General features: G+C 51.4%; 1 protein-coding gene across 1 annotated transcript in view; it reads right to left on the bottom strand.

Moving 5' to 3' along the window:
• Positions 1 to 26,510, bottom strand: part of LOC130019007 (astrotactin-1-like) — a gene marked incomplete at both ends in the record, with an annotated part of 136,740 nt that overhangs the window by 69,915 nt on the left and 40,315 nt on the right. Inside the window, 7 exon segments of the mRNA XM_056109633.1 lie at positions 6,385 to 6,469; positions 12,608 to 12,775; positions 15,233 to 15,382; positions 19,987 to 20,094; positions 21,605 to 21,751; positions 24,559 to 24,862; positions 24,865 to 24,951. Of these exon segments, the coding sequence (XP_055965608.1) occupies positions 6,385 to 6,469; positions 12,608 to 12,775; positions 15,233 to 15,382; positions 19,987 to 20,094; positions 21,605 to 21,751; positions 24,559 to 24,862; positions 24,865 to 24,951 (1,049 nt within the window).

Genomic DNA, 26,510 nt, shown 5'->3' with positions numbered 1-26,510 from the left:
AACACTCCACAGTCACCAAAATACCACACACTGCACACTGGCAGTTACCACACGGCACTCTGTGGCAAGTGGCCACTACACATATCCACACATGCGCTACACACCTGTGCCCCCATCCACACAGAGGTAACGTACTCTACACATGTTTAGCTCACACACCGGAGAGACAGCACATATACACACATACATTTACCTCACACACTGGAGAGACAGCACATATAATCACACATTTATTTCACACACTGAAGAGGCAGCACATATATACACACATTTACCTCACATGCTGGAGAGACACCACATATATGCACACATTTACCTCAGACACCAGAGAGACAGCACATATACACTACACACATTTACCTCACACACTGGAGAGACAGCACATATATATACACACATTTACCTCACACACTGGAGAGATAGCACATATACACTACACACATTTACCTCACATACTGGAGAGATAGCACATATAATCTACACACATTTACCTCACACACTGGAGAGACAGCACATATAATCTGCACACATTTATCTCACACACTAGAGGCAGCACATATATACACACATTTACCTCACACACTGGAGAGACACCACATATATATACACACATTTACCTCAGACCCCAGAGAGACAGCACATATACACTACACACATTTACCTCACACACTGGAGAGACAGCACATATATATACACTCATTTACCTCACACACTGGAGAGATAGCACATATACACTACACACATTTACCTCACATACTGGAGAGATAGCACATATAATCTACACACATTTACCTCACACACTGGAGAGACAGCACATATATACTACACACATTTACCTCACATACTGGAGAGATAGCACATATACACTACACACATTTACCTCACACTCTGGAGAGATAGCACATATACACTACACACATTTACCTCACACACTGGAGAGATAGCACATATACACTACACACATTTACCTCACACACTGGAGAGATAGCACATATAATCTACACACATTTACCTCACACTCTGGAGAGACAGCACATATACACTACACACATTTACCTCACACACCAAAGAGACAGCACATATATACTACACACATTTACCTCACACACTGGAGAGACAGCACATATAAACATTTTTACCTCACAGACCAGAGACAGCACATATACACACACACACACATTTACCTCACACACCAGAGAGAGACAGCCCACATACACACAGTTACCTCATGCAGAGACAGTATACATACACCAGACATAATTACCTCACATATCAGGTATATAGCATATATACAAAACACACATTTTACCTCAAGCACCGGAGAGAAAGCATAAACACACTATACATTATTCATACATACACGTAGTACACACACTGTACATGCAGCATGCATACATGATATATATGCACAGTACACACACCAAATATACAGCAAACATTCACTATTCACACACACCATGCACAATATACACCACACGGACCACATAAAGACGCTGCACACATACACATATGCACTGACCACATTCACCTCCGACACACCACCTCGGGCTCACATACACAACATATATGCATGCACCCACATACATACATACTCATCACACACACTCCCCACACTGTACAGTACAATACACACATCCTACACACAAATACACATATGAACTGCACGCAGATAACCCACAAACCACAAATAAACCATCACGCACTATACACATTTCTCCTTCCCCACTGACATACCACCTCTGGAAAACACACACACACATACTCACACACACTCACACAGGTTTACATAAACCAAACCACAGGACAGGGAAGAGAGGTGATGAAGTTATAGGTAGCCTACACCTCACAGAAACATCCATGGCTAATTCCTTCCTTCCTTCCTTCCTTCCTTCCTTCCTTCCTTCCTTCCTTCCTTCCTTCCTTCCTTCCTTCCCCTTCCTTCCTTCCTTCCTCCCTCCCTTCCTTCCTTCCTTCCTTCCTTCCTTCCTTCCCCTTCCTTCCTTCCTCCCTTCCTTCCTTCTCCTTCCTTCCTTCCTTCCTTCCTTTCTTCCTTCCTTCCTTCCTTCCTTCCTTCCTTCCTTCCTTCCCCTTCCTTCCTTCCTTCCTTCCTTCCTTCCTTCCTTCCTTCCTTCCTTCCTTCCTTCCTTCCCCTTCCTTCCTTCCTTCCTTCTTTCCTTCCTTCCTTCCTTCCTTCCTTCCTTCCTTCCTTCCTTCCTTCCTTCCTTCCTTCCTTTTGCTTTTTGGATCACACCCGGAGATGATCAGAGCTGACTCCTGGCTCTGCACTCAGGAATCACTCCTGGAAGTGCTCATGGGACCATACGAGATGTCGGGGATCGAACCCAGGTCAGCTGTGTGCAAGGCAAACACTCTCCCCGCTGTACTATCACCCCAGCCCCCCATGGCTAATTTCTTTGGAGGAGTCATTGGTCTAATTTTATCCTGGTCTCTAAGTCAGGATCCGTTATGGCTAATGTTCTGAGTCTCATCACATCACCTTTCCCACCAGGTACGATTCAACCTCTGACCTACCCAACTCCCGCTTCCTTCTGGAACATCAGAGAAGAGACTCGGGTACATCGGAGCTCCCAGTGACACCCCCGACTCCCCCAGTCTGGGTGATTCGGGCTGGCATACTGTCAGCTGGTTCCCAGTGCAACAGACAGTCTGAACGTTCAAATCAACTTCGATTCGCTTTGGAAGAACCATTCAAACAAACCTGGCATCAGGCTTCTGGTTTAAATCAAGACGTGCGGCACTTTCCACTTTTCATCTCCCCTGTCATTTTCGGAAGGAAAGCACTCAGCTGTCTGGCACTTTTTTTAAAAAAAAAATTTTATAGATAGAAACTCGGCTACTTATCATCCTTCCCACCGCCCCTCCCTACCGCCACCCCTCCAGTCGGTTCGTTATTGTATTAGAGTCCAGAAGGCGACTGCGTGGACAGGCCTGATCAGAATAATGGAAATTAGGGCTGGAAACGACAGATCGGGACTCGGTGTCTGTTTCCTGGGGCTAACGTGTCTGTCAGCCTTGAAGGCACCACTTGAGCCCGTCTGGTTCTCAACGACACACGGGCACGCCCACAGCCGGCTCCGTTTCCTCGGAGAATTGTCTAAACCCTTAGACTGTTTCTACACAAGGCAGAACAAAACGGGTGCAATTCTCCCCAGGCAAGCCTGTTTCAGCATCTGTCTACAGGGCTGGGGATGGGGACATTTCAGCCACCAGCCACCAAATCCGTCCAATCACCACCTGAAGCCAGCCTGTGAAAGGCTAATGTGCTCACAGCTTCTTCCTGTACCAAGCATGCAGACTTGGAGGGAGCTCGGGGTCGCATTAGGGCGCACGGTCTTTGTGATTCCAGAAGGACCCATCAGTGGAGTCTCAGTCTTCACCGCAGCTAAATTCAGCAGCTGGATGAAGAACAGCAACAGAACCAGGACACCCTCCGCCCCGCCAAGCAGTCAAAGCCACACCACGTTCATTATCCGTCTAGACGGAAGTCTATTAGCCAAAGCTCTCAGACCTTCCCGTCTGTTTGTCAGCAAGAGGTCTCTCTGGAGGTAGTTCCCCTTCTAGAAGCATCTCACTTTTATTTTATTATTCTTTTAGTGTGCAATTAGAGGCCGCCCCCAAAGCCTCCATCCCGCTTGGAGAGCCTGTCAAGAGAGTATCCCGCCCACACAGCAAAGCCTGGCAAGCTCCCCGTTGTGTATCTGATATGCCAAAAATGGTAACGATAACGGGTCTCATTCCCCTGACCCTGGAAGAGCCCCCAGTACGTCACTGGGCTATGTTAGCACACGGCAGGGACAAGTGAAGTCGTTACTGGCGCCCGCTCGAGCAAATCAATGATCAACGGGATGACAAACGACAAAATGACAAATTGTTTTCATGCAGAGAGGAGGGCAAGGGACCATCCGCACCTGCCTGAGTGGAAGGACACTGCCTGAAATCTGTGCTCTGTGGCTCCCCCTAGAGGTGCCCGGTGGACCATATGCAGCGCCAGGGATGAAACTGGGCACTGTGACTTGACAGTGAGTGCACAAAGCAAGTCCTTGATTTACGGGACTACCTCCCGTGGCCTATTCGATATGCCAAACACAGTAACAATAACGGGGGTTCATCCCCCTGTCCCTGAGAGAGTCTCTAACATGGCAGCGTTGGGAAAGACGAGTAAGGAGAGACTGCTAAAATCTCAGGGATGGGACGGATGGAGACGTCCCTGGCGCCTGCTCGAGTCAATCGATGAACAACGGGATGATAGCGATAGAGTGACAGTGATTTCCCCCCCATCACTCTTTCTTCCCATTCACAGCGAGTTTTCCTCCCTCCCCCTCGCTTCAGTCTCACCCGTCCTTAAGAGCCCTCCACCTTCACCCGTTCCGGAACATTTGCCCTCTTCCGCCGTCTGGGGGCATTGATCATGCTCTGACTCAGTCATCAGCTGGCCAAGTTCTCCGAGTCGAGTTCTCCCAGCTCCCTCTCATCCATCACTCCCTGGGGCCCTTCCATCATCTTTACTGTCTTCTGCCAACGCTCACCCATTTGTCTCCGTATCTATTGCCGCGCGGGTACCCCACAACGGCACTCAATATTCTCGGCTGGCTGTCTCATCAGACTCTCTCAGAAGGCCCTGATCATTCCTCCAGGGGGACAAGCCCTCGGTGGCGATGTGCGAATGGAAACGGTAGGGCTTTCTGCCACCTTCTCACGCCAGCACATTTCCAACCAGTCACGCCAAGATGGATGTCCCCCGATGTGTAGATTGGTACTGAGTATGAGTTAACTTTATTCAGCCCTTCTTCCTTCCGCCCTCCCCAGGACCGGGTCGATGCAGAAAAGTAAGCTCTCAGCGTGTGGAACGCAGCAGAAAATCACTCTGAAGGTACGCAAGAGAGGGAACTTGATTTTAAGACTGAAAAAAAAAAATCCTTGCACGCGGCCAACCGGGGTTCGAACCCCGGCCTCCCCTAGGGTCCCCCGAGCACTGCCAGAAGTGATTCCTGAGTGCAGAGCCAGGAGGAACCCCTGAGCATTGCCGGGTGTGACCCAAAAAGTGAAAAAAAAAATGAAATGAAGGAAAGGACAAAAGGAAGGAAGAAATGCTAAATAAATCTCCTATTTATCTATTTTATGACATAAAATTCTTCCCAGGGGACCACTCCCAGCAGTGCTCCAGGGCTTACTCCTTGCTCTGTGCTCAGTGATCATTCCTGGCAGGGCTCTGAGTTAGGACTAGAGGCAAACGCCCTCCCAGTTGTGTTATCTCTGTGGCCTCACAGGAAATTGTAGCACTGTAGCACTGTCCTCCCGTTGTTCATCGATTTTGCTCAAGTGGGCACTAGTAACATCTCCATTGTGAGACTTGTTGTGACTGTTTTTGGCATATCGAATACGTCACCAGTAGCTTGCCAGGCTTTGCCGTTCAGGCGGGATACTCTCAGTAGCTTGCCGGGATCTCCGAGAGGGATGGAGGAACCAAACCCAGGTCGGCCGCATGCAAGGCAAACACCCTACCCACTGTGCTATCGCTCCAATTTGGGGTCTCACCCAGTGATGCACAGGGGTTCCTCCTGGCTCTTGCACTCAGGAATTACTCCCAGGGGTGCTCAGGGGACCATATGGGATGCTGGGATCAAACCTGGTTGGCCACGTGCAAGGCAAACGCCCTTACCCTCTGTGCTATCGCTCTAGCCTGCCACAGAAAACATTTTTTTCGGAATTCAAAATGTCAAAATCTAAAGCAAGAGACATGTGGACTCGTATAGGCGCGTGTGTGTGTTTATAAATATCTGCATTTGTTGTTGATGTTTATTTGGGGTCCATCCTGACCGTGCTGGGGAAAACTTGCTCCGAGCTCAGTGCTCGGGGGCGGTAGCTGTTGGCAGTGTTCAGCCCGGAGAGGGTCTGCACTGCCGCCATTGGTGAGCTCTTTCCTGAGTGGAAGTCTATTTTATTGTGCTCCTACAGGGAATTGTGTCAAAGTGCTCTCTTCCCTAAGGCCACGCACGCAAGGTGACTCACATGTCACCTCTAGCAGGAGAACCGAACCCGTTCCCAATGCCGTAATCTAAGTCCCACATGTGGTACAGCTAAGGAGCTGCTGGGTTCTCAGCTCCTAGCTAGATTCTAGGGGTCTCTGAGGCACACCCACACGCAAACACTAACAAATAGAGAAGTCACGGGAACGGAAGAAACTTGGAAACACTGAGGAACTGTGTCACGGTAGAAACTCGGAAACGCTGAGGAACTGTGTCCTCACGGATGTGCTGCTGAGTTCAACCCAGCCAATGAGCAGCCCAGCCCAGCCCACCCTACTGCCCCTGGGCCACATTGTGGGAAGTGAGCAAGCTGGGACTGGGGTGTCTGCTCACTTACCCCTGGTTGGCGCCCCATTCGTTCCGAATGCAGAGATGCTTGTGGACTGGGTCCTTCATGTAACCTTCGTAACACAGACACTCGCCTGGCAGGCAGCAGGGGGGAGAAAGAGAAAGAAGGGGGTTAGCGGGCACCCTCGGGGGGGCAGTGAGCACACAAGGATTGAATTCCAGCACCGCTGAGCCAGCCAGTAAATGCATTGTTTCCTGATCCCGCTACCCCACCACAGAGCAAACAAGCACCCCTCCCCTTCTCCGTTCTGCTCACAGTCAGGCCTGAGGGCTGTCTCCAAAGCACCTTGTCTTCCTGTTCCCTGATGACCCACAGCAATGCCTTGTGCACGGAGCTCTGTGTGTGTTTTTTTCCCCAGTTTCTATAGTAGGTGCTCAATAAATGGGCCGGAGTGCACAGAACTGCATCCATCACATTCTGCTTCTTTTGTTGGTTTGTCTTGGGGATATACTCAGTGGTTGCTCCAGAGATAGTGCTCAGGGGCCCATGTAGGGCAGGGGCTGGGACTCCTGTATGTGTTCTCTCTGCCCTTCCTCAAGTATTTTTTTTAAATTTTATTGAACCACCGTGAGATGCAGTTACAAAGCTTTCATGTTTGAGTTTCAGTCATACAATGATAGAACACCCATCCCTCCACCAGTGCACATTCCCCACCACCAATATCCCCGGTATAACCCCCATTTCCCACCCTCCCCCTGCCTCCATGGCAGACATGATTCCCCATACTCTCTCTCTCTACTTTTGGGCATTATGGTTTGCAATACAGATACTGAGAGGTTATTAGTCCTTTATCTACATTCTGCACACATCTTCCATCCTGACCGATTCCTCTAGTCATCTTTTTCCTAGTGATCCCCTCTCTATTCCAGCTTCCTTCTCCCCTTTGCCCATGAGGCAGGCTTCCAGTTATGGAGCAATCTCTCTGTCCCATGTACCTACTGTCCTTAGGAGTCAGCCTCATGTTATGTTGTTTTATACTCCACAAATGAGGACAGTCCTTCTATGTCTGTTCCTCTCTTTCTGACTCATTTCACTTAGCATGATACTCTCCATGTCTATCCATTTACAAGCAAAGCTCATGACTTCATCTCTCCTGACAGCAGCATAGTATTCCATTGCGTAGATGTACCGAAGTTTCTCTAACCACTCATCTGTTCTAGGGCAGTCCTCAAGTATTTTTAACTTGAGGCCCAGAAAGCTAGCACAGGCTGACCTTGGTTTGATTCCTGCCCTGCATAGGGTCCCCTGAGCATGGCCAGGAGGGATCTCTGAGCACAGAGGCAGAAGCAGCACCCCAAGACGGGTGAATGTGGCTCCCACCCCAAATAAAAACCCCCAAATTTCCTTAGGCAATGCTGTGTGGGCTGGAACGAGTAAGCTAGCTCCAGAAACATGAAAAAAAGGGAATGGTTTTCAAATTTCTTCTGTTTGCAAGTCAGATCAGAGAATTTCTGAGATTTACAAAAATGGTCCCACTTTAAGAGGTCAGGGGGTGAGCAACTCAGCTCCCTAGTCATGAGACACATGGAAAAGTGCTCTCTTTCTCTCTCTCGCTAGCTCTTTGGTGATGCTCAGGGATTAATCCTGGCTTTGTACTCAGGGATCACTCCTGACAGTGCTAGGGGAACCCTATGGGATGCTGGGAATCGAACCCGGGTTGTCCGCGTGCAAGGCAAATGCCCTACCCACTGTCCTATTGCTGGGGCCACAAACCCACTAATTCTTTTTGTTTGTTTGTTTGTTTTGCTTTTTGGGTCACACCTGGCGATGCTCAGGGATTCCTCCTGGTTCGCGCACTCAGGAATCACTCCTGGAGGTGCTCAGGGGACCCTATGGATGCTGGGGATTGAACCCAGGTCGACTGTGTGCCAGGCAAATGCCGTCCTTGCTGTGCTCTCTCTCTAGCCCTCTAGGACACTTCTAAGTGTAGAGGGAGCACTGAGCGCTATTTCCTCTTTCAAAGATAAAAAAAAAAATCCCACGAAAAATGAACAGGTTCCATGGTCCAGGGAAGAGTGTCTGAGCCAGGAGGAGTCTGTGGGGCCCTGAACGCTATCAGCTGCCGTCCGCTGGGCCTATCAGAGGACACTCACTGTGTGTGGAGTATGGACATGTGTGTTACATGTATACGAAGTGTGTGTTGTGCTGTGCGTCTGCAAGTTTTTCCGTGCAGAATGCATGCCCGTGTGTTATGTGCGTGTGTTTGCGTGTGTTATGTGCGTGCTGTGAATTCGTGTGATGTGTATGGGGTGTGCCCCCGCAATGTGTGGCATGCCCGCTTATTGTTATCTACATGTGTTTCCGCGTGTTGCGTGCATGCCGTGAATGTGTGTCGTGTGTACGGCATGTCTGGATGTGTTTGTGTGTGCTATGTCCTGTGCATGTACGACGTGCGTGAGGGATGGTGGGGTTGTGTGCATGTGCGTATGCTCATAGACATGACACAGCCCCCGTCCCCCACGCGTGCAGTTCCCTCGGCCCGGCTGGGAAAGCGCACAGTATCAGCGCGGTATTTCCAAGGATGCTTGCCGGAGGCTGACAAAAATAGCGTCCACTTGATTTGCAGCCAATTCCCACACTCGGCTCCAGGGAGAAAGACTCGCTTGCAGTGTGGGAGACGATAAAGTGTCTGAGCCAGGAGTGGGTGGGACAGCCACCTCATCACTGTGCAGAAGGAAACCGGGGAGCAGGGTGTGGGGAGCCAGGGTGGGCGCCCCATCCTGGTGACCAGAAGAAAGCTGCAGCACCCTTTCCTTGGTCACCACCCTGAAATCAGGACGCTGCAGCTTAATCTCTCAGCTGGGGTGGGAAGGGGCAGGTCTCAGCCCAGTGGAATCTCCAGTCAGAAGTTCATTCACGGGGGGGCTGGAGCGATAGCACAGCGGGGAGGGCGTTGGTCTGGCACGCGGCCGACCTGGGTTCGATCCCCGGCATCCCATAGGGTCCCCCGAGCACCGCCAGGAGTGATTCCTTAGCGCAGAGCCAGGAGTCAGCTCTGAGCATCGCCAGGTGGGACCCAAAAAGCAAATAAATAAATAAATAAATAAAAAGCAAACTAGGGGCTGGGGTGATAGCACAGTGGGGAGGGCGTTTGCTTAGCACACGGCCGACCCGGGTTTGATCCCTGGCATCCCTTAGGGTCCCCCGAGCACCGCCAGGAGTAATTCCTGAGCGCAGAGGCAGGAGTCAGCCCTGTGCATCACCAGGTGTGACTCAAAAAGCAATAAATAAATAAATAAATAAATAAATAAATAAGAAGTTCATTCATGTGTATAAATGATGGGTACCAAGCCTCCCAACCCCTGCATGGAGGGAATTCCCAACGTGGTCTCCATCAGGTGTGAGATGGAACACGTGGAAGGGACCCGACGCTGGCTCAGCCCACCGCCCACACACGGACATGTGTGTTGCATGTAGACATGTGTGTTGTGCGTGTGCAAGTTTTTTTTTCATGCGGAATGCATGCTCGTGTGTTATGCGGTTGTGTTTGCGTCTGTTACGTGTGTGCTGTGAATGAGTGTGATGTACCTGGGGTGTGCTACCCATGCATGGAATAGCTGTGCCCCCAGGTCCTGGTACAGGAAGTGGACACATCAGCTACACTGTCACCTGGGCCATCTTGAGTGACAAACGTGTTGGCTCTGACAAGCCCGGAACCACAAGGTAGCCCCGCCCCGCCCCCATTCTCTCCTGTCTGTGATTTCACGAACACAGACTGGGTCTGGGGTCGCCATGGGACTCTGGCCAATTGCGTCCCTTTTTCAAGGAGCAGACCCCTCCACACTGAGAAGACATCAATGCCGTCCTCACTGGGGCATTCAAAGGGTCTCTCGTTCCTCAAAACCCCAGGAGAGGTTTTTAAAGCAGCATGGTACACTTCCCTTAGAAGCGAGGGTCCTTTTTATTTTCCTTTCTGGGTCACACCTGACAATGCTCAGGGCTTACTCCTGGCTCTGCACTCAGGAATTACTCCTGGCAGTGCTTGGGGGACCCTATGGGATGCTGGGAATCGAACCCGGTGCTCAGGGGACCATATGGGATGCTAGGAATCAGGAGCGCGCAAGGCAAACGCCCTATCTGCTGTGCTATCACTCCAGTCCCTAGAAGCCAGTTTAACAACAGCAAAGGGGGCTGGAGCGATGGCACAGCGGGGAGGGCATCTGCTTGGCACATGGCCAGCCCAGGTTCGATCCCTGGCATCCCATAGAGTCCCCAGAGCATCACCAGGAGTGATCCCTGAGTGCAGAGCCAGGAGTCAGCTCTGAGCACTTTCAGGTGTGACCCCAAACAAACAAAAGATTTAAAAAAAAATGCAACAGAGAAGGTCTCCAGAATCCAATTCAGCAGTGAGGAATGGTGGGGGTGGCGGACCCCCAACACAACAGCGTGACTGCCTGGAGAGAATCCGCCTGTGACCTGAGCCGGGCTGGCTTCTGCCCACAGGTGCGGGTGTGGGTGCAAAGCAGAGAAACCATCTGCTCAGCACGGGGACACGGCAGACCGCCAAGGCGTGGCCATCAGCCACTCAAGAGACTGTTCCTTCTCCTCCAGCTGGGGGCGCAGACTGTCTATAGTGGATCTAGGGGGCGGGGGCGGGGAATCTAGGCCAGAAAAGGGGGAGCTTCCTGCAGTGACTAAGATGCCTCCATCGGGGTAGAATCAGTGCTTGGAACCCAAGTTCTGGGCTCTAACTCGTGTGTGTGTGTGTGTATGTGTGTGTGCGTGCGCGTTTGTGTCACACCTGGTGATGCACAGGGGTTGACAGTGCTCAGGGGACCATATGGGATGGTGGGAATCGAACTTGGGTTGGCTGCGCGCAAGGCAAACGCCTTCCCCGCTGTGCTATTGCTCCAGCCCCTGTTCTAGGATTTTTTTTTCTTTTTGAGTCACACTCAGAGATGCTCAGGAGTTACTCCTAGCTCTGAACTCAGGAATTACTCCTGGCGGTGCTCGGGGGACCCTATGGGATACTGGAGATTGAATCCGGGTCATCCGCATGCAAGCGTGCAAGGCCCTACCCACTGTGCTACGGCTCCAGCACCTGGACGCTAGCTCTTACACTCCGCCTCTACTGAGATCTCTAGGTCCCAGTCATTGAAGACACGTCTGCAGGGTGGCGTGTGTATGCTGGAGTGTCTGTCTTCGAGGGAGGGAGAGCTGGAAGGAAACGCCCCTAGATTCCAGTCACATTTCCGGTGTGGGGGGGTGGGGTCTAGACAGTGTGGAGCCCTATAAAAGCGCCAGCTCGGAAGGCGCTGTCCGTGGTGCTGAATAACGCTCCCCATCTCAGCATCCCCAGGGACAAAGCCTTGTGTATGCAAATGCAGAACCTTTTTGTTTGGAAACGTAGGTGCTGGATCGCTGAAGGTTCAAGGAATCCTCCAGGGTTTCCTGGAGGTCAGGTTCAGAACTGGGGACCTCCCGTTCCAGTTGACAATATGCAAGTCTGTACGATGCCTCTACCCGCCATCTCGGACCTCTCCCATCTGAGGGTTATCAGAAGGAAAGCGCTTCAACTGTGACCTGCATTTACACTGGAGAGACGGTCGGTGGGGGAGAAGTCCTAAAAGCTAAAAATGTAAAGAGTCTAAATGTCAAATAACAGGGGGGCTATTGAAAAGAGCGACAACGTCTGCTTAAAGACAGATGCCAAGCGGTCACGCGCTGCGGGGAGTGGGGGGGTATTTCATGGTTCGAGAACATTCCAAGAAAAGACTGGGAAAATCCAAGAGGGTTGGGGGGTGTATAAATCCTCTGAGAATCACGCACAGGGAAGGGAGAGGATGGGAGGATGTTGACATTTGAGAAGGGATTGATTTCTCCAGGAGGGAGATGATTATCATTTTCTGCCATGAGCGTTGCTAACACTTGGAGATGAGAAAACTTGTAGGCGCAATAAACAGGAATGAAAAGTCCTGCCTTTCGGGGAACAGAATTAGCGCCTTCTCCCCTTCCCCCAAAGCACAGCTTGGATAGACGGACAGTGGGCTGGGTGAGTTCAGAGAGGTCATCTTAGACGCACTGGTCTCCCTCAACCCCTGGCAGGATCCTTATTGGGTCCCTGACAAGGCATCTGTAAGGGCTGACTCTGGGGCTTAACTCATCGTTGACACAGGAGAAACTCTGAGGTGCAAAGGGGGCCCAAGCAGAGATGAAAGCCAGTGGCCTGAGACCTCGGTGACCCCCCCTCCCCACTCAGAGTCCTGCCTACCGGTTTCAGGGTCACACTGGTGTTCACAGGGGTCCAGGAGGCGCCGAGCACACAGGTCCATGGCCCAGGGCCCGCTGGAGTTCTGCTGAGAGAACAGCACCACCTGCGCAGGGTTCAGCCAGTCGCTGGCGTCCAGTTGGCTCCCCTCCAGCAGGATGAAGCGGCTGCCTGTGGGGAGACACCCAAGGGTGCAGGTGAGGGTGCACGCACGCAGGCCCGCAGACATGCGGACGCACACGAGGACACAAGAAACATCACACACCGTCCCCCAGATAGGCACGCACGAACACATGCACACACGTGGACACACCCATACACACAGGGCATGCAGGGGCACAGACAGACACACGGACACAGGGACACACAAGAGGACACGGACAGAAACAGGTCACACAGAGCCTCACAGAGAGGCATGCACAAACACATGCTCACAGACTTGTAGACTCATGGACACACACGTGGGAACATCTGTACACAAGACACACATGGACACAGATACACAGACACAGACATATGGACACACAGACACATGGACACACAGACACACGGACACACAGACACATAGACATGCAGACTTAGACACACACAGACATGTGGACAAACAGACACATAGACCCACAAAGACATGTGAACACACACAGACACATGAACACATACAGGCATTCAGCAATAGACACAGATACACAGAGAGTCACGTGGACACACACACAGAATCACAGACACACACAGTTACAGTGACACAGTGACACAGGGACATGCAGAGACAGAGACACACACATACAGACACACACCGGGCACACTCACATACAGACACGCACAGATAAACCCAGGCAGAGACTGATACAAACACATGCAGATACACAGAGCCACACACAGTTATGCACAGAGATGCACATGCAGAGAAGATGGGGGTGGGACACCCTGGGGGCAGCCCCGACCCCAGGTGATTCCTCCCCTCTGCCCCGATTCTCACCCCACCCTGAGCCCCCATAAAGGCTGGGCTGCAGACACCCACCCGTCCTCTCCACCTCCGCCACAGGCCCTGCCCAAATCCCCAGGCGTTCGAAGACTGCAGGGTGGGCAACAGAGACAGTAGCAGCAGAGTCGTCACCCACCTGGCACCCCTCCAAGACACAGGGCCCTGCCGTCTGTGCCTGGCCTGAGCCCACAGCCCTGCAGACCCCGCAGACGGCCCCCACCCGCCTGTAGCCAACGGCAGACGATGATTACATCGTCATTAGGGGGCTCGGGGCTGAACTAATTCAGGGACCCTCAGAACCCAGATGACTCCCCCCTCCCCCCCCCCCCAGGGGCTGCTGTTGGACTGAAGTCAATTAATACTTGGGCGCTGGAGGGTTCCAAACAGCCACTGCAATGACAAGTTCTCCTCCGAGCACGGCCCAGCCAGCCGTGGCGAATCCTTCACTTGGGCTGAGCAGGGGTTACCGATGTGCCTGGGGCCCATGCATCTGCGTTTCCCCACACAGACGGGGCGCCTACCAAAACGGACAGGAACAGGCTGGCAGCAGGCCATGCAGACAGCTGGGGCTAGCTGGCTTGGCGGTTACTGCCTACTGGCCTCCCCTAGGACTTTATTTTTTTGCTTTTTGCTGATGAAGCCTACACCTCACAGAAACATCCATGGCTAATTCCTTCCTTCCTTCCTTCCTTCCTTCCTTCCTTCCTCCCTCCCTCCCTCCCTCCCTCCCTCCCTCCCTCCCTCCCTTCCTTCCTTTCCTTTCCTTTCCTTTCTTTCTTTTTCTCGTTCCTTCCTCTCTCCTTCCTTCCTTCCCTCCCTCCTTCCCTTCTTTCCCTCCTTCCTTCCTCCCTTCTTTCCCTCCTTTCCCTCCTATCTCCCTCCCTTCTTTCCCTCCTTCCCTCCTTTCCCTCCTTCCTTCCTCCCTCCCTTCCTTCCTTCCTTCCCTCCCTTCTTTCCCTTCTTTCCCTACTTCCTCCCTCCATCCCTTCTTTCCCTCCTTCCCTCCTTTCCCTCCTTCCTTCCTTCCCTTCCTCCTTCCTTCCTTCCTCCCTCCCTCCCTCCCTCCCTCCCTTCCTTCCTTCTCTCCTTCCCTCCTTCCTTCCTCCCTTCCTTCTTTCCCTCCTTCCCTTCCTTCCTTCCTTCCCTCCCTTCCTTCCCTCCATTCCTTCCTTTTCTTTCCCTTCTCTTTCTTCCCTTCCCTTCCCTTTCCTTCTTTTTCTCCTTCCTTCCTTCCTTCCTTCCTTCCTTCCTTCCTTCCTTCCTTCCTTCCTTCCTTTCTCCCTCCCTCCCTCCCTCCCTCCCTCCCTCCCTTCCTTCCTTTTGCTTTTTGGGTCACACCCAGCGATGCTCAGAGCTGACTCCTGGCTCTGCACTCAGGAATCACTCCTGGCGGTGATCGGGGAACCCTATTGGATTCTGGGAATAAAACTTGGATCGGCTGCATGCAAGGCCAACGCCCTCCCCGCTGTGCTATCGCTCCAGCCCCCATGGGACTTAGCCTCACTCAGCCTCTGGGCTTGTTTGTTTGCCTGGCTGCGAGTCACAGGTCACAGCTGGTGGGGTGGGGGTTCTGCTTGTTCCCCCACGACTCCCTCCCTTCCCTTACAGATTCGCTTTGTCGGGGGAAACCCCCGGGCGGGACTCACCGTCGGCGATCAGGTGTTCAGGGACGTGCAGCGTGATTTTCACCACGAGCGGACAGCTGACGTGGGAGGCGCATACCAGGCCAATGACGCAGCTGGTGATGCTGATGAGCGTCAAGGTGGTCTTGTTCACGGGGCTACGGGGGGAGCCCACTGGAGGCGAGAGAGAAGCGAGACCCGAGCATGTCAGGCTCCGCGCAGTGGTCACTCTCTGGTCAGCATCTTGAATTTTTTTGGGGGGTCACACCCAGCGATGCACAGGGGTTACTCCAGGCTCATGAACTTGGGAATTACTTACCCCTGGCGGTGCTCAGGGGACCCTATGGGATGCTGGGGATCGAACCCGGGTTGGCCATGTGCAAGGCAAATGCTCTCTCTATTCACTGTGCTATCACTGCAGCCCCTCTGGCTGGCATCTTTGAGACCCAGAGGCCAACCATAGTTCCAGGAAGCAAGGGGACAGGGGGATCTTCTGGCAGCCGGACCTCATGGCCACCACTGAACATCCACAGCGGAGCCAGAGGGACTTAACCAATGGGTGGTCCTTGGGGTCAGTGATAGCCACAGAGGATAGTTTTCTGCAGTTGAACAGGAGCAGGTGTGCAAGAGAGACCCGTGTGAAGGGAGAGAGAGTCAGCAAGGCAGACAGTTTCCAGTTCGGTTTGGTTTGGTTTGGGGCAGGCTGGAGCAATAGCACAGCGGGGAGGGCGTTTGCCTTGCACGCGGCCGACCCAGGTTCAATTCCTCCATTCCAAGCTCCCGAGAGTATCCCACCCGCACGGCAGAGCCTGGCAAGCTCCCCGTAGCGTCTTCGAGATGCCAAACACAGTCACAACAAGTTTCACCATGGAGACGTTTACTGGTGCCCGCCGGAGCAAATCGATGAACAACGGGAGGACAGTGTGATAGTGCTATGTTTGGTTTGGGGGCCAGCCGTCCTCAGAGCTTACTCCCGGCTCTGTGCTCACTTACGGCGCTGCTGGGGGAAGCATATACCGTGATATGAACCAACTGGGGTTGGCTACGTGCGAGGCCAGGCCCTGCACTGTCTGTGGACCCCACTTGCCTCCACATATAACACACCTCACTGCTCCCCCACGGCTCCACCGCCATCACGCCATCTTTCCTTTTGCTCCTAACATCTCTCTTCCCTTTATCCTCTTTCATCTGGACCAGGACATTAGTCAGGCACCTTGCCTCCCTGCCTCAACCTCCCCCATCTGCTCCTCTTCTCCTCCTCCCGCAGAACACAGCACCCTGAAAACGTTCGTAGATTGAGCTCAAGTACTGCCCTTGGGTGCTTGGGCCAAGTTCAGGTGCTCGCTGGCGTCTCCGGTTTTCTGTCTACAAAGCCACCCCCAAATCTGTCCCCTGAAGTGGCATAGCTCTTCTACGTGGCTCTTCTGACCCGGCCACTGTCACAGATATTCCTTCTGCTCTGCCACTTTTCACTCCCTCCTCCACAGACGCCTAATCATTACAACCCCCCTCCAACAGCAACGCTCTGTAAACACGCCCCTGGAACCTTCCAGAATAGCAAGCACGCCCCACCCACTTGTCTGGACATCAGTCTTTATGACAGTGTTGTCACTTTACGGTGACTTGCCAGGACTCTGGAACTCCAGGACGGCAGTAACTTGCTGATCCTCTTCTTGCCTCTCTGGCTGAGCGACAGATTCAAGTCACCAACCAGTCTCTCTCTCTCTCTCTCTCTCTCTCTCTCTCTCTCTCTCTCTCGTCCCCAAAACTCCCAGAGCACTCCTGGGCCCTGGTGTAAATAGCCACATGTCTCTGCAGAATCCTCCTAGCCTGACCCACTCCTACACCCCCAAAGCCCTGCTTGCTTAAGTTCCAAATGGTCACCCCCATATTGAACTTCTCGTACTTGCGTGGAAATCCTTTTTGCTTGTTGGGTCACACTCGGCGATGCACAGGGGTTCCTCCTGGCTCTGCATTCAGGAATCACTCCTGGCAGTGCTCAGGGGGTTCCCTATGGGATGCTGGGGATTGAACCCAGGTCGGCCGCATGCAAGGCAAACGCCCTCCCTGCTGTGCTATCGCTCCAGCCTCCACCCCCAACATTTTTATTTTATCATGATTCAAGAGTGGGGTGGGGCGCATTGCCAGTATTTCACAAGGTGGTGTTGGGAGAACAAGCCCACTCAAACCTATTGAGCACTGGGAGGTGGGTTGTGTTTGTTGGCTAATGAGCGCGCATTTTCAGGAGATGGGATTGCTAAGTGGTTGTATATGCATACGTATAAGTTGGGGGACCTCTGATAAGATCAGGGTGTTCCAGTGGAGGGAAGTAGCATTTTTCCCCTCAGGCAATTCTACTTGAGTACTTTTTATTTTCATTTCTTCAATTGAAAAAGATATACATTTTCTTGCACATAATTCTTCCTTTAAAAATTTTTTTTCAGCATGCTTCTCCCACCCTGGGAGGATCCTCCCAACACCTTTTATTTGGTGCTCTCTTCTCTATCTGAGCTTCCCTTTCCCCTAGCGTGTGTGGCTGGCCTCCAAGTCATGGAGCAAAATTCCTGGTACTAATCTTGGACACTCCTGGGTGTTAGTCTCCCATTTTGTTGCTTTCTGTGCTGAAAGTAGACCGTAGACCAAACATGATCGCCACTCAATGCCTCTCTTGCAAACCACAGGACCCAAAAGGAGAGAGAGAACAAAAGGGAATGCCCTGCCACAGAGGCAGGGTGGGATGGGGGGATGGGGGGGTGGAGGGATACTGGGATCAGTGGTGGTGGGAAATGGGCACTGGTGGAGGGATGGGTGTTTGATCATTGTACAATTGAAACCCAAGCACAAAAATTAGTAAGTCTACAACTGTACCTCATGGTGTTTCACTAATAAAATAAATAAATAAGAAATAAGAAAGGAAAAAACCCGAAGACATTCGAGAACAATTCCAAAAAAAATTTTTTTTAATTGAATTACTGTGATATAGACCATTTTACAAAGCTGTTCGTGATTGTGTTTCAGTCCTACAGTGTTCCAACACCCATTCCTCCACCAGGGCACATTTCCCGGCACCAGTGTCCCCAGGTTCCCTCTTATCACCTCCCCCCATCTGTCTCTATAATGGCTCTCTCTCTTCTCTCCTCTCTCTCTCTTCTCTCCTCTCTCTCTCTTCTCTCCTCCCCCTCTCTCTCTTTCTTTCTCTCTCTCTTCTCCCCCCCACATTTTGGGTATTGTGGTTTACCAAAATAGCATTTTTTTTTTGCTTTTTGGGTCACATCCGGTGATGCTCAGGGGTTCCTCCTGGCTCTTCACTCAGGAATTACTCCTGGCAATGCTCAGAGGACCCTAGAGGATGCTGGGAATCAAACCCGGGTCAGCCGCGTGCAAGGCAAACGCCCTCCCTACTGGGCTATCACTCCAGCCCCCAAGTAGCATTTTTTAAAAATCTCAAAAGCACCCAGAAGATGGGATTTACAAGCAAGGACAAGAAGTTTAATATGGCGGCTACCATCTGGTCTAGCTACCTGAGTTATGTCTGGCCCAAACTCCTGGAACTGAGCACTGTGGGGTCCCAGGCTGCTGTCGGAGCAGCTCTGAAGATGACAATCGGAGATGACAGGGAGAGCTCAGGGGTGCCAACAGTGGCTTTCACAACTGATTTGAGACCCTGGGCATCCACTCTACAGATGAAGGGTTGACATGAAGCTCAGAGAGGTCGTGGCTTTTGTCAACATCACACAGGAGAGAAAGGGCAAAGCTAGTGACACCGACACCCAGATGAGTCTCCAGCCAGGAGGTGGTGGCAGTAACGTCACCAGGTGAGGACAGGGAACAGCCCGGCAGAGGGAGCTAGTGCTGCCCCAACTTAGGAAGGAAGGAAGGAAGGAAGGAAGGAAGGAAGGAAGGAAGGAAGGGGAAGAAACGAAGGAAGGAAGAAAGGAAGGAAGGAAGGAAGGGGAAGGAAGAAAGGAAGAAGGAAGGAAGGAAGGAGGAAGGAAGGATAAAGGAAGTAGGGAAGGAAGGGGAAGAAAGGAAGGAAGAATGGAGGAAGGAATGAAGGAAGAATGAAAGAAAAAATGAAGAAGGAAGGAAGGAAGGATAAAGGAAGTAGGGAAGGAAGGAAGAAGAAAGAAAGGAAGAATGGAAGAAGGAATAAAAGAAGAATGAAGGAAAAAAGGAAGAAGGAAGAAATAAAGGAAGTAAGGAAGATGGAAGGAAGGAAGATGGAAGGAAGGAAGAAAGGAAGGGGAAGAAAGGAAGGAAGAATGAAGGAAGGAAGAAGGAATGAAGAAAGGAAGAAGAAAGGAAGGATGAAGGAAGGAAGAATGAATGAATGAAGGAAGGAAGGATGAAGGAAGAAAGGAAGAAGAAAGGAAGGAAGGAAGGATGAAGGAAGGAAGGAGGAAGAAAGGAAGGAAGGAAGGAGGGAAGGAAGGAAGGAAGGAAGGAAAGAAGGAAGGGGAGAGAGGGAAGGAAGAAAGGAAAGGGAAGGAAGGAAGGAAGGAGGAAGGAAGGAAGGAAGGAAGGAAGGAAGGAAGGAAGGAAGGAAGGAAGGAAGGAAGGACAGTTTCAGGGCACTTCTGTTTCTCAGACACTCTGAGCATCATTGCGGGGAGAGGGGGGTCTCCCAATTTCCCCTTTCTGGGTCACCTCCCCACAGCGGTAGACTCTGTGGTACCCAGATGGCTCCCCATGCACTTTGATCCATCTCCGCGATCCCAACTGAGCCCCCGTAGGCCCCCCTTCTCCAAACACCCCCTACCCTCCAGGCCCCTTTCTACCTCGACTGCGCCTTCGGCTCCGAGAGGGGTCGGTGTAAAAGGTCAGCTGCGGGTCGTTCTCTGCCTCGGTGCCAGAATCCCCTTCGGGGTTCAGGAAGGCAGAACCGGCTGCAGAGAAGAGAAGGGGGACAAAGGCAAAATATTTAGGGGGCTTTCAGGGTGCCTCATTACTGGTCAAATCCTTAGCTGAGAGCAGGGGGGAACCACGGGGAGATGAAAACTTTCTATTCATAGATTTATTTATTTATTTATTTATTTATTGCCTTTTTTGGGTCATACCCGACAATGCACAGGGGTCCCTCCTGGCTCTGCACTCAGGAATTACCCCTGGCGGTGCTCAGGGGACCATATGGGATGCTGGGAATCGAACCCGGGTTGGCCGCGTGCAAGGCAAAGGCCCTCCCCGCTGTGCTATTGCTCCAACCCTTCGCAGATTTATTTAGGGGACAGGATCCCCCAATGAAAGCCACGAGGGTCCCCGTCCCATCCCCCATGGCCCTAGGAAGCAAGGACACCGCCGATGTGGAAGGCAGTATAGGAGAGAAAGGAACTTTGCTCCTCATAGTTCCTGGTTCTCAGTCATCTAACTTGGAGTGACTCTATGGAGGGAACAGGGTTGGGGTGACATCCAGGGTTTCTCGGGGGTCCCTGGTCCAGCACCACAAACCCAACTGGGTTTAGCCAAGGCAACCGCCATCAGCCCTGCGCTACCTCTCTGGCCCCTGGAATCCCATTTTCAGGGACAGAAGAGCAAACATTTCTAGAATCCAAACGAGACAAGCATGAAACCACGCTGGACCCTGGGAGCGAGTGGGCATGGTCTCAAGTCTATATTGTCCAATCCTTCAGCATCTACTGCCCTGTCCTGAAATGCGTGAATGTCTGAATATTTGCCCAGAAACATAGCATTCTGCGGGAACTGCCATTTGATCAACTCTTTTTTTCTTCCCTCTTCTGACAGTCACTTGGGGCTGCATCTACCTTCTCTGAGGGGAGCTGCTCCATCAGCTTAAACATCTGCAGGACAAGTCACTGGCCAGCAGGAAGATGGACAAGAAACTCACCCGTGCTCTGCTGCTGGTCATTCTCTAAAGCTCTAACCATCTCTGGGCACCTTGAGACCCAAACAAAATAACCCCCTTCGACATACCACTTGGCACAATTGTCAAGTGATGGCCCAGGCATACATTCGTTTTTTTTAAATTTATTTATTTTGAATACACATCCCTCCACCAGTGACCATTACCCACCACCACGGATCCCAGTATCCCTCCCACCCCCCATCTCCCCCATCCCACCCTGCCTCTGTGGCAGGGCATTCCCCTCTGTTCTCTCTCACCTTTTGGGTGTTGTGGTTTGCAAAATAGTTAAACCTGATTTTTAGGGAGAAACGTTGGATGATTTACTTTCCACTGATTACCCTGCATACAAGAAGATGGCACGCGCCCACATAAGCAGCCATGTGGTTTGGAGTAAATGTCCTGGCTCCCGCATGCCCGAGCTACCAGGCATACATTCTTGTCAAAGCCTAGCTACTTAAATTTGGATTCAGTGGCCCCCCACAGCCTCCAGAAAGGTGGTTCAGAACATGCCCCACTGGCCAGGGAGGCAGACTTACCTCTCGCTTTATTGTTGATTCGCTTTCTTTGGGTGGTGGAGGTATGGGACAGGAGTGTGGCCTGCTGGTGGCTGGAGTCCACGGGGCTGGTGGCGATGATATTATCTTTATACTTGTTCATCAGTGACAGCTTGGCGTTGTCGCTTCCTGTGGGAGGAGAAGTTGAGGCCAGAGTTGGAACAGGAAAAAAAAGTCAAAGAAAGGAAGAACAGGAAACTGGAGAGACAGGATGGGGGACTAAGGGGGATGACCTTGCAAGCAGACAACCCCAATTCAATCCTTGGCACCACAGGGCCTCCTGCACATTGTTTGGGGTAGCCCCGAAGGGCCCCAAGAATTGCCTGAGAGTCTCAGCATTCTCAGTCCCTGGCACTGAACTGCTGGCTCTGTTGGGTATCATTAGTATCAGAATGCCCCAGGGAATACTGAGCCCCACTTGGGAGCTCCCCAATGGACAACGCCCCAACAAAAAAATCCGCATTTTTTCAAGCCCTATCAATGGAATCAGGACCCTTCCAAGGAGGGATCAGCAGAACCTGAAACACAGCTGATTTGTAAATCAAAAAAAGAGTAAGAAGGGAGGGATTAGGATGGGAAATCCAATTCAGCAGATTCTGGATGGACAGGGTCACCCTGTGGAGCCTGGAGGAGGGATTTTTATTTCTGTCCCTTCTTTCAGCAGTTTGAGAGTCCATGCATCCATCGACCCAACTAATCATCATCTATCCATCCAACCATCATCCATCCAAACCATCATCCATCCATTCAACCATCCACCCATCTACCCATTATCCATCCATCCAACCATCATCCACCCATCCACCCATCATTTATACATCCAACTTCCAACCATCATTCATCCTCCCAAACATTATCCATCCATCCACCCATCTATCCATTATCCATTCATTCAACCATCCAACCATTATTCATCCTCCCAACCATCATCCATCCATCCATCCACCCATCCACCCATCTATCCATTATCCATCCCTCCAACCATCCAACCATCCATCCATTCATCTCTCCATCCATCCAACCATCCATCTATTCATCTATCCATACATCCAACCATCCATACATTCACCTATCCAACCATTCAATCATCCAAGTCATTGATTATTCATCCATCCAACTATTCCTGCATCTACCCATCCACGCATGCATAATTCATCCAACCATCTGTCCATCCATGCATCCAACCACTCAACTACCCAACCATTTAACCAACCGGTCACAGTGTGAATCAAGAACACTCAGGCAGGATGGGCCCTCTCATACACCTCATTCACCACCATGTCCTGAATGCTCAACTCCTCCCCAGCCACTTCACACAACTGTGCTATCGGCCTGCTACCTGAATGCATTTGTACTGGTAACCCCCGAGGGATAACATGTCTGCTGAGGGAGCTGAGCACTGTTTCTGGGGTTGGAGGGAACATGAGATATAGAAGTCATTTCCTGTGTTCTTGGGAAAGTCCCAGACTTTCAAACCTCCCAGGAAGTGATTTTTCATCTAGGATCTCTTTTACATGCACCAGCCAACTGGAACCCCTCCAACGTGTCTCTCCTATCCAATCACCTTAATCAATATTCAGAATCTTTGTTTACAAAGTTTTCTTCCAGGATAACTGAGCTGACTCTGGAAGGGCCCTCAGTTCGGGGTTTTATCTGTGAAGTTTTGCTGCTTTGTAGATGTGCGTGGCTATGACCACTGGACTACTAGGAGAGACACGTGGCTGTGTCCTCTCAGCATTGTGTAGCCGCCTGTTCTGTGGACTCGACTGATTCCAGTCCTCTTGGATCTCATGGCCCACTGGCCCCTCAACATTGAGCATCTAAGATTAGTCCATCTTTCACTTTCTTTGAAGAAGAACCATTTCCTAGAAAGACCACTCAGGCTGGGGCACAACCACAAGGGCACAACCTAAGCCCTCTGGGCCACATCTCTCGGTGGGGGCAGGCATGGACAACAGGAACCTCTATCCTCTCCACTTTCAAGGTTGATTAAACACCCCCCACGGACATGCGGTGCAGAAATCTGCTCTTTCCTGCCGTATCCCAATGACCCCAAGACCTGCTCCCTTATAAAGGAAGAAGCCTCGTTCCTGAGGACACAAAGAGGAAGTGGAGTGAGTGCCTATCAGGAAAGGTCTGAGTCCCACTGTTCACAATAGCCCAAATCTGGAAACAACCCAAGTGCCCCGAGAACAGACAAACTTTGGTTAAAGAAACTTTGGTACATCTACACAATGGAATACTATGCAGCTGTTAGGAGAGATGAAGTCATGAAATTTGCTTATAAGTGGATGGACATGGAGAGTATCATGCTAAGTGAAATGAGTCAGAAAGAGAGATACAGACTGCATTCATTTGTGGAGTATAAAATAACATAATACGAGACCAACAGCCAAGGACAATAGAAATAAGGGTCAGGAAGATTGCTTCATTGTTGGTACCCTGTCTCATGAGCGGAAGAGAGAGGACAGCTGGAATAGAGAAGGGATCACTAAGGAAATGATGGTTGGAAGAATCGGTCGGGATGGGAGATGTGTGCTGAAAGTAGATAAAGGACCAAAAATGATAACCTCTTATTATCTGCATTGCAAACCATAATGCCCAAAAGTAGAGAGAGAGTATGGGGAATATTGTCTGCCATGGAGGCAGGGGGAGGGTGGGAAAGTGGAGGCACACTGGGGATATTGGTGGTGGGGAATGGGCACTGGTGGAGGGATGGGTGTTTGATCATTGTGTGATTGTAACTCAAACATGAAAGCTTGTAACTGTATCTCATGGTGAATCAACCATTTTTTTTAAAAGGGCTGAGTCCTCTAGTATGAGGCTGTCTGTGGCCCATCCCATTATATCTGATGACCAGCACCCCCAGTCCCAACCCCCCCCCCATCAATCCCCTCGCCCTGCGAAGGCCACCCTCGCATGCTCCCCCCTCCTACCTGGAGTCAAGTCCATGCTCGTCTTCTCGTTGCAGCCCTGCAGGGAGTCGAGGGTGCGTGTGACCTGACTGGCGAAGTCCTCCCCTCCGTTCATACACTCCCGCTGCAGGTGGTGGCGCAGGTCGGTGATGTCATACTCGTACCCGTCCAGGATGGGCGTCTCCCGGATGCTCAGCGTGCCACTGGAGTTGTGGCCCTGCACGCGGGCATTGCGCAGGCTTTCGCGGCCATGCCCGCCGATCAGCACGGACGGGATGTAGTGGATCTCGTTGGCGGCCTCGGCGCTGGCGCTCTTCTGGGGCTGGGGACCCGGCGGCGCTTGCACCAGCGACGGCGGGTGTACAGAATCATCACCAGGCACAGGATGGACAGCAGCAGAGCGATCATGCCGCCCTATGGGGTGAGGACAATGAGGGGAGGTGGGGAGAAGATGGTCTTGTAGCACAAAGAGTCAGTGCTATCTGCTCATCATGCATCTACCGCCTATTGATCCATCCACATGCTCACGTAAACCATCCAACAATTAGACCATCCAACCATCAAACTATCATCCACCCATTATCTAACCAACTAACCATCCAACTATATCACCATCCCATCCATCCATCCATCCATTCATCCATCCAACCATTATCCAATTAACCATTCAACCATCAATCCATCTGCTCATCTACATAGCCATCCATCCACCCAACCAACCACTCAACCATTATCCATTCATCTAGCCATCTACCTATCCATCTATCCAACCATTCAACCCTCCAACCTATTGATTAATCTATTCACCCATCCAACTGTCCATGCATCCATCTATGCACACTCCATCCATCCATCCATCCATCCATCCATCCAACTATGTAATCATTTAACCAACCATCCATTGAATTATGCATGCATACATCCAACTATTCACACTTCTATCCATGCATGCATGCCTTCATCCAACCATCCATCCATCCTGTCTTCCACGCATCAACCATCCACCCATGTATCCATCCATGCATGCATCCAACCACTCAACTATCCAAACACCTAACCATTCATCCATCCATCCATGCATCCATTCAACTATTCATCCATACATGTGTCCTGTCTATCCAGTGACGCAAGCATCTATCCAACAATCCATCTCTACACATTTGTGCCTTCCTTCCTTCCTTCCTTCCTTCCTTCCTTCCTTCCTTCCCTCATTTCTTCCTTCCTTCCTTCCTTCCTTCTTTCCTTCCTTCCATCCTTCCTTCCTTCCTTTCCTCGTTTATCCCTTCAAATGAAGCAAGCGCTCACAACAATTTCACTCAAAGCAAAGAGGTAGTCCATTATCATAAGTGAAAGGAGAGAATAAAACCCAGTGGAGATGCCCTGGGCATTATTATCAATTCATCTGTACCAGCACTGGCCTAGTAAACAGTTTAAATAGGGGGAAAAATGAATTATCGTGGGGAAGGAGCAATAGCACAGCGGGTAGGGTGTTTTCTTTGCACGTGGCCAACCTGGGTTCGATTCCCAGCATCCCATAGGGTCCCCTGAGCACTGCCAGGAGTGACTCCTGAGTGCAGAGCCAGGAGTAACCCCTGTGCATCACCAGCTGTGACCCAAAAAGCAAAAAAGAAAAGAAAAAAAGAGTTGTTGGACTGGCAGGGTAGTACAGTGTGCAGGGAGCTTGCCTTGAATACAACCAAGGTGGTTTTGCTCCCCATATGGTCTCTTGAGCCCCACCATAAGTGAACCCTGACCACAGAGACAGGGGTTATCTCTGAGCACTTACACAGGGCTGGAGCGATAGCACAGCAGGTAGGCCATTTGCCTTGCACGTGGCCGACCCGGGTTCGATTCCTCTGCCCCTCTCGAAGACCCCAGCAAGCTACCGAGAGTATCCCGCCCGCACAGCAGAGCCGGGCAAGTGCCCTGTGGCATATTCCATATGCCAAAAACAGTAACAAGGGCTGGAGCAA

This window comes from Sorex fumeus, unplaced genomic scaffold (genome assembly GCF_029834395.1).
Source record: "Sorex fumeus unplaced genomic scaffold, SorFum_2.1 ptg000356l, whole genome shotgun sequence".
Lineage (NCBI taxonomy): Eukaryota > Metazoa > Chordata > Mammalia > Eulipotyphla > Soricidae > Sorex > Sorex fumeus.
Note: the sequence above shows the minus strand (reverse complement) of the source record. Positions and strands in the feature narration are given on the sequence as shown.